Source organism: Centropristis striata, chromosome 20 (genome assembly GCF_030273125.1).
Source record: "Centropristis striata isolate RG_2023a ecotype Rhode Island chromosome 20, C.striata_1.0, whole genome shotgun sequence".
Lineage (NCBI taxonomy): Eukaryota > Metazoa > Chordata > Actinopteri > Perciformes > Serranidae > Centropristis > Centropristis striata.
This window is the reverse complement of record NC_081536.1, coordinates 1,466,325-1,479,137: the sequence shown is the minus strand read 5'-3', so window position 1 is coordinate 1,479,137 and position 12,813 is coordinate 1,466,325. Positions and strand designations below refer to the sequence as shown.

Below are 12,813 nucleotides of genomic sequence, written 5' to 3'. Positions count from 1 at the left end.
CCCAAATGTGGCCATGTGTGGATTTTTTTCGGGGTTGTTCTTCGGTGTTTATATTCGGTGAAAAGAAGATAAAGTCAGACCGGTTGTCTCTTTAAATCAAGCTGCAGTGTTGATGTGCCCTCAAGCTGAAATGGTAAGAACCATTTCCACCTCTGCGGCAGGGAGCCTGACCAAATAGGCGCACTAGAGCGCTTCAAACGTGATTCTCATTCCCTTGGTCACTTGTGGTCTATGGTCGCCTCCACTCCTGGAGAGAGAGGGAAATAAAAAAAAAGAAAAAGCAATTTCTCACTCTTTTTTTTCCTCTATGGGAGTTTTTTTTCCCTGCGCATTTTGGGAGGCATTATTTAATTTTTATTTTCTTCTCTTTTTGTGTTCCATCCGCAGAACTCAGTGGCAGTCGCCTCAATCCATTTACCGCTGGCTGGTCCGCCTATCTCCTCCTCTGCGTTGCAATCTGTTGATAACTCCATTTGCAAGCTGCAGTTTATCGTGTTTCGCAATGGCAAACTCTTCCCCTGCACGGGGAATTCGTCAAATCTCGCAGACGACGGGAAGCGTAGGAGCGTTTCAACACCAGTTGCTTTCACCAAATTAGGTAAGAGGAAATCCATTTTTATCATCATGCCTGTGATGTCAACGCTGTTAACTGTATTGCCGACATGCTTACACACTCGCGCGCACACATCAGTAGCCTATGTGTGTGTGTGTGTGTGTCAGTTTGTTCTCTGCGCAACATGTTGGCTTCGCCGCGTGCATGTATTCAAAACAAATCACTTTATGCATTGCATTTTTAATAAATAAAACATCACATCCACTGCTGCATTCATTCCTAATAAAGGGGGGCGGTGGGGGGGGGGGGGGTCTATTTGAAAGTTTACGCACAGTCTGTCAACTGCAATAACAGTCTGACACTTACGCGCGTGTGTATATGAGCGTGCGCGCACATGCTTTCTTATTTTTGGCCATTGCACTTACAGACTTTTCCACTTGGTTTACCTTAATTGAATGTTTTTTTTTTTTTTTTTTTTGCTTTGCAGATGGGTGCAGCCTCGGGAGCGCCGTGCACTCCGTTACTATAGCTCTCAGGCACTTCGCTCTGGGTGTAGACCCCACCGCAGCCTACTGGGATTTTGACCTGCTGGATGGACACGGTGGCTGGAGGGCAGAGGGCTGCCACATAACAGGCTCCGGGGGCAACACGACCACTATTCATTGCACCCATCATAATAACTTTGCCGTGCTAATGGTGAGTAGTGTAGTGTCATTCATTTCTAACCATGCACCTGCACCCCCCTACATCTCCCACTGCTTAGGGCCCCATTATGGATCTTTTTTCCACCACGGAGGCAGTGTTTTAAGAGGGACCTTTCTTTTTATTGTTGCTCCTCAGCAGAGGGAAAAGGATTTGTCAAATGCGCCACGGGGATTTATTGGCTTTGGCTAAATTCCTCCCCCCCTCCTCCTCCTCCTCCTCTTCTCTTCTCCTCTCCTCTCCTCTCTCTATATCCTGGAAGTTGTTGTATAGTCTGCCACCTTTTTTTTTTCTTCCTCTTCTCCAAAAAAAAAAGCAGCACAGCAGCTGAAATAGAAGCGAGGCTCCAGAGAAAGGAGCGCCTTGTCAAGGAGCTATTCGCCTCCGAGCGCAAGTGGTGTGCTAATTGGTCGCAACCAAAGCCAGAGCGAAAAAATGTTGGAACTGTATAACGCGTCGTAGCGTCGTGCATCTGTGTCGCTCAAGTTGGATCTCGACGGCGCCGAGATGCCTTCTCCTGACGACGTCCTGCCCCCCAAACTGATTCCACGAGGATAATACAGAAAAAGCGCAATGGCATCGCTTCGCCCAGTCGCTCCGTAGAGCCGCTGCGCCTTGGTCCCCGCTTTTTTTTTCTGTTTTTTTTTTTTTTTGGGATGAAAAAGAAATCCTCCGGATGTTTACCGAAGAGTGGGATTCGTTAGACTGGGAGGTCAGTTCTCAGTAGAGCATGAAAAGTGTTGGTGCTTTCAGATGCTTTTCCGAGTTTTTTTTTATTATTATTAGCTGCATATTTGATGAAGCCGCTGTTTCAATTCCTGCTCGTGTGTGGAAATAAAAAGCTGGCTCGAGACGAGAAAAAGAGCCGCATAGGAATGAGAGTATAGAGGAGAAACGGCATGGGGCTCGCTCCGAGGAGGAGAGTGGGGAGTCTGTGGAGAATACTAAGCTTGTTGTCAGATGGAGAGCAGATGTCAGATTGTCATTGTGCATGTATTGTGCTATCAGACAGCGGGGCTGGCTGGCTGCATGGTGGGGAGGGCGCAGCGGCAACCTTGTGCTGCTCGGACTGAACCGAGAAATAACCCAGATGCAAAAATTTGTCACATCAGAATGATTTGAACTTCAAGGCACGTCCGACAAAAGTGTAAGGTAGTCATAGAGATGGAGGAGAAGCCGTCACAGGGATCCAGCTCCACATTGTGCTCTTCTTCTGATGTGAGCGCGGGGAAATTGCGCGTCTACTAATGCAGTCACCACACCCGCCTGCATGGTCTCTGCAGTGCCCGAGAAAAGGACCCTTATTTACGGACTCGTGACATCATCTGCCTCTTGGCCCCTTCGTCTTAAAATCCTCCACATTGCAGCCATGACCCTTATAGCCTATAGGGTGGCTTCTGCAAGTACTAGACCTGTTGCATAATCTTTTCATGTCAAACTGAGAGTGGCTGCAAGTTGATTATTTATAATAATGAATGCACAGTGTTTTAGAAGTCCAGCAGCTTCATGCATTGGAGAAAAGCTTGTGACAAGTTAGCAAGTATGGGACCAAAGTTGGGCATCTCAGCTGCTGAGAAAAAAAAAAAAGAAGAAGAAGGGTGACAGCTGCATTTTCCAAACTCTGCTGTGTTACGGTGATGTGTGATAGCAGCCTCGTCGCTATCTAATATAGCTGTATCACCTTCAGAAAATGATACAGCCCCGTTCCCATTCCTCCTCAGATCAGCTGTCTTTGCACTATACAGTGTAAGAATCCATCTCATGGTGCATCTGTGATGTTGAGCAAACTGAAAGAGGGGTTATAGCCACAAAGCATGACAGCTTTGAAGGATGAATAATGCAACAAAATCATTTCAAAGAATACGAACGGGGGGGCGAAGGAGAGGAGAGGAGAGGAGAGGAGGGGGAAGATGCCTGAGAGGCACAATGCTTTTCAATATGCAACATCCCATTCCTGTTGATCCAGACCCTTTCACATTCAGCTGCTATGGGGCTTGTGTGTGTGTGTGTGTGTGTGTGTGTGTGGGGAGATGATTAGTCTACAAATAGCATGACAACCCAATACAATTGTCCCTGAGGACTGAGGTTTGGGATATAAAAAGTACTTTAATGAGAATCTTTTTGACTTGGCTCAGGAAGAATTACATGGTGGAGGATCTCCCTCCTCCTGGCTTTATGATGAGAATGCCAAATAACCGACTCGGGACAGAATCTGTGTTCTTTTCAGAAGCTTTCTGGATTTCGGGAGTTCAGTAGGTGTAATAAATGCATGGTTTAGTTTCATCCTGGCGTTAGAAAGCAGGTCAGCGATGATGCAGATGTTTCCAGATGTGGGTCAGCTGTTTGAATGGAAGACGGGCATGCCTCCTCGCTGTGTTTTTTTTTTATTTTTTCTTGCACTGAGCTGAACTTGAAGCTGTTAGAAAGCAGCCGTTCCACATTTCAGCACCGAGGACAGTTCCCATGCATCTCCTCCTCCTCCTCCTCCTCCTCCTCCTCCTCCTGCTCCTCCTCTCCCCCCTCTCCTCTCCTCTGCCTCCCTGCAGCCCTGTGTCTGTCTGTCTGAAGGGAGGGCTGACTCACTCGTTTACAGCAATGCAGCCTCATCATCTGTCTTCATCACTCTGACAAGTCTCACCCCCCCCTTTTAACCCCCCCATCCAAAAAAACACACCTCTTCTTCTTCTGCAACCACACGTTCTTCTTCCTGTCTCTGTAGCAGCTTTATTTATTTATTTATTTATTATTTATTCATGCATTCACCGAGGCGATTACGTAGATAAAGTAGTTCCTGCGTTTGATTGCTGCACGCTGTTTAATATGCAGCAGCAGACCTTTAGAGCGGGAGACACTCGGAGGGGGCGGGCTTTTTAGTAACTATCCAATCATAACAAAGGCCCCGAGGCCAACGGGCCAATCAGAGCTGGACATGGACGTGTTCCCGCACACTGTACAGGATGTAATGACCATGTGGATGAAGTGGGTTCCTGGAAACAGGAACAGGAGGATCCTCCACTCATCAGCACGCATCACAGTTATTAGTCAGGCGGCTTAGGACCAGATTTAAGAATAAAGGGGACACGCCGGACAAAAGCACCACATTTTTTCCACATGCTCTCTATCACCATAGGTTTAAATTTTTGGTAGGAGCCACTTCGTCAAGATTGTGGATCGGAGATGGCACCCATATAAAGTCTATGAGAACCAATATATCTTCCAATTTACTTAGAAGGTCAATCTTGGTGTCAAAATATGCATTTTCTGGGTCCAGGAATCATTTAAAGCTGTTGAGAACATCACTAGAGATCTGACATGAGATGAAAGTGTTCCCTTTATTTTTTTTTGAGCAGTGTACATTGCAGCTAGTCCGCACTCTCCCGTGAACATAGATTCATTTTCAGCTCAGGATTCCCTGCTGCAGCACTTGAAGACCTACCAGTCTGGGTGAAAAAGAACATATCTATTTGATCAAATAATCATCTAGTGATGTTCTCAATAGCTTTAAATGATTCCTTGACACAGAAAACTAATATTTTGACACCAAGAGTTTCTCATAGACTTTATATGGGTGCCATCTCCGATCCACAATCTTGATGAAGAGGCTCCTACCAAAAATTGAAACCTTTAGTGATAGAGAGTATGTGGAAAAAATGTGCTGCTTTTGTCCGACGTGTCCCCTTTATTTGGCTAAGCCGCCTGACTATATGGTTGAACATGGTCTCAGACGGTGTGAAGGGTCGGCCTCGCACCATGACACGAGTTTTAGGACGATATATTTTCCCAGAAACTATCACGATAAACGATAGCGTCATTGTAGCGATGTTGTTTTAGTTTTATAGTGATATTAAAGCATGATAAGTACATCCTTTTCCACAACAATTCATTTTTGAATCTCGAGAATGTTAAACATTGGACATGAAATGTGGAAAAGAAATATTACAATTTCCTAGATAAACAAAACAAATAAAATATAAACACACTGTAAAAAAAACCCTGTAGTTTTTATGGTAAAAAACCGGCAGCTGTAGTTGCCAGAACTTTACTGTAATAAATATGGTAGAACTTTTTTTAATATTACAGTAAAAAGATATTGGCACTCTTGATTTCACATTTATCATTTTACATTTTATTCCGATTTTTACCGTATAAATAAAAAGTTTTTCCACCAAATGAAACACTGTTCTGCCATATAATTGACAAGAAAATACTTCATAAATACTGTTTTGACTGAATTAACACATTTATCATTTTACATTTTTTACATTTTTTACATTGTAGCGATATTGTTTTAGTTTTATAGCTATATTAAAGCATAATAAGTACATCCTTTTCCACAACAATTCATTTTTGAATCTCGAGAATTTTAAACATTGGAATTGAAATGTGGAAAAGAAATATTACAATTTCCTAGATAAAAAAGACAAATAAAGAAACTACAACAAAATAGCTCCATTAACAAAACACTGCACTAAGATAAACATTATGTTTTATATAGAATAGAATAGAATATATCTTTATTGTCTGTTCAACAGAGCAATTTGTCTTTCGACACGGCTCTAAAAATTCATGCAAAACACACAACAATTACATGAAGTGAGATAAAACAACAACACTTCAGTAAAAACACAACATCAATAAAAAGAATGACGTGGGGTACTATTTAGTATAGCGACTGCAGATGGTAGAAATGACTTTTTATAAATGTTTTTATGGGCCATTTTATTATTAAAATAACATATAAACAGCTGGACTGGCTGCTTGGGAAATATAGTTTTTTGTTTTTGTTTTATAGCGATATTAGAGCATAATAAGTACATCCGTTTCCACAACAATGAAGATAGATAGATAGATAGATAGATAGATAGATAGATAGATAGATAGATAGATAGATAGATAGATAGATAGATAGATAGAATACTTTATTGTCCACCGTGGTGGAAATTTGTCTTTGGCTTCTCCAATCTATAAAATACAGACATGACACATATAAAAACATACAATCACACACATAAAAAAAAGTTTATCTCGAGAGTATTAAACATTGGGAAAGAAATATTAGAATTTTCTAGATAAACAAGAAATAAAGAAACTACAACTAAAACAAATAAAATAGCTCTAAAACAAAACACGGCACTAAGATAAACATTATGTATTATATGATTTTATTATTAAAATAACATATAAACAGCTGGAGTGGCTGCTTTGGAAAATAATGTTTTTAACATTTGCAGCATTACTTTAAACACAAAAAAAACACAAAAAGTCACACATGTAAACAACAATACATTCGTCCAGGTCACAATAATGGACACAAAAGTTTCAGAAATAAACTATTGTGTCCATTTTTATAGATTGAACGATAAGTAGATATAGTAATTATTGTGCCAGGCCGAGTGGAGGTCACTTATGGTGTTTGCATTTTTAATTTTTTGTGATGGTTTGCAGAGAAGAGACGGAAAAAGATGAAGGAGAGACAGAAAAGTGGAAGAAGTATTCAGATGTGTTACTTCTGTTAAAGTCCACACAGTAAGGACTTTTATCTCTGATCAATATTCATAAAAACAGACGAGTCGACCGTCTCTTTGGACTGGAATCGACATTATTTATAACTCTTAATGGATTTCGCTGTAATGCATCTGAAATTGTAAACAAACGTTTATGCAAATGGTGCATTTCTATCCTTTTTGGATGAAGTCTTTGAATTATGCAATCGTAGTTGTTTTTGTCTTATTATTCTTTTTCTTTTCTAAGTATGGTTATTGATATTTAATAAGAGAGGAACCTTCGACTCCTGCAGAATGTTCACTTTGTGAAAAGTTGCAAGTAAACTAAACTGAACAGCACATTCATGTAAATATAATTATTTAAATGCATCAAACTGAGAAGTTTAATCAGGAAATGAGATAAACTTCTACACATTTGTGTGACCCTAACTACACACTGCTGTTCTGTAAGAGGTCACAAGACAAAACGTTGTGGTTCAATCACATGTTTGGGTTATTTGCATCCAACCAAAATATCTTCAGTTTTCAATCATATTACAGAAAAAAGCTGCAAATTACAGAGAAAAGCTGCACATTTTATGAGATGGAAGCAGAGTTTTGCATCTGATAAATGAAAATGTTGCAGATACATTTTCAGACTAACTGATAATAAAGTCGGTATCAGTACACAGTTTTGCATTAAAAAGATGTTTCTGAGCTTCTAATATAATGTTGAACCATTGCTTCAAAGGTTGCTGATAATAATGATTCATACTATCAGTTAATCTGTTAAAATATAATTTAAAAATGGGCTAACCAGCATCTGATTGGTTGATAAGTCATGAATTTAGCCTGTGATTGGTCAAACATGTAGTGTAACTTCATAATTAATCACAAAACACATTCAAAGCTTGAATACAAAACTTCTGAACAGCGTTCCAGAGATATTCAACGTTCATACATTATAAGATATAATGAACTGTGTCCAATATGTCAGTTTTTCTCATTAGTCCTGTTCAAAGCCTGGTGGGGGGACAGACCTGCACACAAGCTGCTGCAGTGATACAGTTTGTTTTAAGATTACGTCATTTTTCACTTACTAAAACACAGAGCTCATTGGCTCCAGATTAATGGGCATAAATGTTGAGGTTTTTTGCACAAGATCTCTAACCTAAACGTCAGATCAGTTCTTCTGTCAATACAACCCAAAATCTTGCATATGAGCGTTTAGCTGTTTCTAAAAATAGAGCAGGCGTTATTCTACATGCATGTACGGTTTGCAGTTTCGTTTAATTTATGGTACAAAACCACGTTGATCTTTAGGAACAAAAGAGCCACTGTTGGCTAAAAAAGAGGAAAAAAAGTCGTAATGGAGCCACAAACCTTATTTTCTGCCTTATAATGAAGATAAATTAGCCTAGCAGCATCACTAATAGGTCATAATGAGCATTTCTTAATATGATTTTGTCAGATTACAGCAACTCAAAACTAGACGAAGTTGGTAAAATGTTTAAAATTTACAGTTTAAGGCGCCGGGCTGTAGACTTCCCTAAGCTATGCTGCACATTTTAGTTGACTAAAATGTTAAAAATGTTGTATATTAGAGACTCATCATATTCAAATGAAGGATACAAACTGCTTTGGGCCGACACCAATTACAATGTGAAGAAATAACCTTTTAATTTTGTATAATTTTAGAGTGTAGATATTGATATGAAACTAGACTAAAAAAGGAATTTTGCAAGCTTGTCGCGAAGGGGCTAAAAAAAAACGCTCTTAGGCTAAACTTTGGCAGGCAGAAAAACCCACAAGGTCATTTTGAAAGGGCTCCCTTGACCTTTGACCTCCACATATCCGATTGAAAATGAGCTCTATGAGTATCAGGATGTCTCTCTTTACACACATGCCCGCTTTATGCTGATACCATGCATATTTCTGCAAAAAAAATGCAGTTTTTGAATGCAGTAGCACTGTGATATTTGAATATTTCTGCATACTCGGGTCTCTAAACAGTCTTGTTATTGCATAAATCGGGTATGACTGGAAAGCTGAGACTCTTATGGATTCAATGAGCCTGATTGTTTTCATGTGTGATGATGTGTAGCCATTTTATTGTAGAGCATTTATTTAAATTTAGCATTTAAACGCAACCTCTATTGGTCAGAAACAATTTTACAAATGTCTTTATTTCTGTAACGATATTGCATTGACAGCTGCAGTGATTTGGATATACAGTCATGGAAAAAAATGTTAGACCACCCTTATTTTCTTCAATATCTTGTTCATTTTAATGCCTGGTACAACTAAAGGTACATTTGTTTGCACGAATATAATGACAACAACAAAAATAGCATAAGAGTTTAATTTAAGAGCTGATATTTAGACATTTTCCATGTTTTTTTTGATAATGATTTGGGTTATTATCAAGAAATCCATGTTAAATGTCTAGATATCAGCTCTTAAATTAAACTCTTATGCTCTTTTTGTTGTTATCATTATATTCGTGCAAACAAATGTACTAAATTAGTTGTACCAGGCATTAAAATGAACAAGAAATTAAAGAAAACAATGGTCTGATAATTATTTCCATCACTATATTGTATTCTTTGTTGAGGCCAGACAGCAGGCCACATGTAAATAAATATTACTACCAAAACAAGCAAGCTTATATTCAACTCAACTCAACTCAACTTTATTTATACAGCACTTTAAAACAACAACAGCCGCAACAAAGTGCTGTACATAAACAAACAGAACAAGAGACAATAAAATAAATAAAACAGGAAATAAACACTAAAATAAATAGATTCATTGCTTTTTAAAAGACAATTTAAAAAACAATAGATAAAAGCAAACCATAAAACACTAAAAACAAGAGCAGAGTCTCATGCGGGGTTAAAAGCCAAGGAATAAAAATAGGTTTTAAGATGACTTTTAATACTTAGAACACGTTCATAATCTAATATTATAATAATATGGATGTTTTGTTGCATGAGGCCCACTGCCCTCTCTTTCTATCCTTCTGTCTGTCTGCTGGTTTACTCTCCAAACACGCCACAAATCACTTGTCTTTGCTGCTGCACCTCCATCTTGAACCAAACCAACCAAGACAGGATCCCATCTTGACACATTAGTTCTCATTGGCTGAGCCTTCTGCAGGCTCGATACCACTGTGACATTACTGCTGACTGCTGGCAGCTGACCACGCGGTCCGGCCCCCCGTACAGAGGATCAGAACCCAGCAGAGAGAGTCCATGCATATGTTCCACTGTGAACAGCTGCTCTTTAAAACAATATATTACTTTTGTTTGTTGGTGCAAAAATGTTTATTGCCTACTCAATCACACTGTGAATCACACTGTGATTGAGTACTTACTGTGTTTAAAGGGTTGTCATGGGTTCTGTTTTAAAGCTAGAGTGTAGATATTGGTATGAAACTAGACGACTTGAGGAATTATGCTAGCTTGTCAGGAAGGGGGGCTGAAAAAAAAGGCGGAAAAACTCACAAGGTCATTTTGAAAAGGCTTCCCTTTACCTCTGACTTCAAGACATCTGATTGAAAATGAGCTCTATGGGTATGACATGCCCGCTTTATGCTGATACCATGCATATTTTTGCAAAAAAAATGCAGTAGCACTGTGATATTTGAATATGTTTGCATACTGAGGTCTCTAAACAGTCTTTGCATAAGTGTCTCTTTACAGACATGCCCACTTTATGCTGATAACCTGCGAGTCTCCTCTTTAGAGACATGCCCACTTAATGTTAATAACCCACAAGTCTCCTTTTTACAGACATGCCCACTTTATGTTAATAACCCACAAGTCTCCTCTTTAGAGACATGCCCACTTTATGCTGATAACCCACAAGTCTCCTCTTTACAGACATACCCACTTTATGTTGAAAGCCCACAAGTCTCCTTTTTACAGACATGCCCACTTTATGTTAATAACCCACAAGTCTCCTCTTTACAGACATGCCCACTTTATGTTGATAACCCACGAGTCTCCTCTTTACTGACATGCCCACTTTATGTTGATAACTCGCAAGTCTCCTCTTTACAGACATGCCCACTTTATGTTGATAATCCGCAAGTCTCCTCTTTACAGACATGCCCACTTTATATTAATAACCCACGAGTCTCCTCTTTACAGACATGCCCACTTTATGCTGATAACCCACGAGTCTCCTCTTTAGAGACATGCCCGCTTTATGTTGATACCATGCATATTTTTGCAAAAAAATGCAGTAGCACTGTGAGATTTGAATATGTTTGCATACTGAGATCTCTAAACAGTCTTTGCATCATTTTTTATTTACAGACATGCCCATTTTATGTTGATAACTCCGAGTCTCCTCTTTACAGACATATGTTCCATTGTGATGACTGTGGGAATAATCCGGCTGCTCTTTAAAACAATATATTACTTTTGTTTGTTGGTGCAAAATGTTTATTGCCTACTCAATCACTATTATTGTCCCTCAAAAGGTAGTAACTTGGAGGAAATGGAGAATGGATGGATGTTGGGGAGTAGAGGAAATAAAATTAGAACGCTTCTGTGCTCCAGTGGAGAGGAAACACCAATTGATTGTGATTGCATCTTTAAAAAGGAGTTGTTTACTCAGATTCAATCCACATTTTGACTAATACACACATATTGTAAGGCGTGCAGGAAACATGTTGGTAATTTGATTTGATTTAAGTTTATTTTGAATATGAAAACAAATAATACATTAAAAAAAAGAGTCAGACAAAACATTTAACATGACAGAATACATATTTGAAAAGGAGTGAGAAGAAGTAAAACTTATAAACTCCCACCTCCTCTCCTTAAATATGACGAGTTAACATCCTTGTCTTGTATTACAAAAACATAAATATAATTTACCTTTACAGCAAAATTATACATACATACACACGCCCACATACATATGAAAGGAAAAGAAACAACAACACAATACATAATTGAAAATAATCTCCTGGAGACTTTTTGTTGTTGCTCAGAAACAGTGTTTGTGTCTCATTTTCTTTCTGTTTTTCAACATATAGCAATCTCCGGTAACACTTTACAATAACCATCTAAGTGATGTTTATAGATGGATTATAAACCAATTATTATTAACCATTTACAAAATTCTATACATATTTAATCTTTAAATGGTTTCAAGCAATTTCTTAAAGGTATGAGAATAATTTTGAAATCATTTACATACTTAATATGGTGTTAAAACTGTTATAATGAGTGTAAAGCTATTAATAAACTAATAATTATGTTTGTTTATGGTAAAGTAATCTATTTGGCATTTATAAATTATAGTTCAACCCTATTACATTTTCTATTCACCATTCTAAATGGCCTATATACGGTTTATAAATGATGATTAAACATTAACCCATAAGAACCCAGACATATTTATCCTTAAAGGAACATTATGGGGGATATACCACAGACCAAGTGGTAGAACACATTTCTGATGTTTTAAAAATAATAATTCTACCCCTAAATGTCAAAGATCAGTGATGTGACCTATACGCTTCGTTGGGCGTTTATATTTCTTATTTTAAAATAAATTAACTAGACACACATTTTCTGCTAACAGAAACGTTTGCCTTTTTCTGACATATACATCACAGTGATATTTTTGTTACTTTTGTTGTTTTTATATTAATTTGTTCAGGAAATATGGTCAAAACAGGTTAAATGCAATACAGGACATTAACGGATTAGAATTGTTAAATGGCTTTAAACTGAGCCTAGTAACAAAAAAAATACGCTTTTTGAAAATAGCTACTTTTTCCACATTTCTGTTTCCAGTCACAGCCACATTTTGGAGAAGTCACTTCTTGTCAAAGTCAAACAGTCTTGCTAAGGCAGCTATTCTCAACCTTGGGGTCGGGACCCCAATTGGGGTCGCGAGAGGATTTCTGGGGGTCGCCAAATCATTTTGGAAGTCAGCTCTGTCTCCACTGTGTTAAAGTGTTCATGTGTTAATGTGTTTTAGTCTTTTGGGTCATTTCATGTCTTTTTTAATCATTTTGTGGTCAATTTGTGTCTTTTTTGGTCATTTTGTGGT

At 38.5% G+C, this 12,813-nt stretch overlaps 1 protein-coding gene across 1 annotated transcript in view; it reads left to right on the top strand.

Annotated features, from left to right (window-relative positions):
- LOC131993242 (adhesion G protein-coupled receptor A3) overlaps positions 1–12,813 on the top strand; it is a 436,008-nt gene that overhangs the window by 297,823 nt on the left and 125,372 nt on the right. The window contains exons 13-14 of the mRNA XM_059359047.1: positions 388–598; positions 1,041–1,249. Of these exons, the coding sequence (XP_059215030.1) occupies positions 388–598; positions 1,041–1,249 (420 nt within the window). The remainder of the gene's footprint in view (positions 1–387; positions 599–1,040; positions 1,250–12,813) is intronic.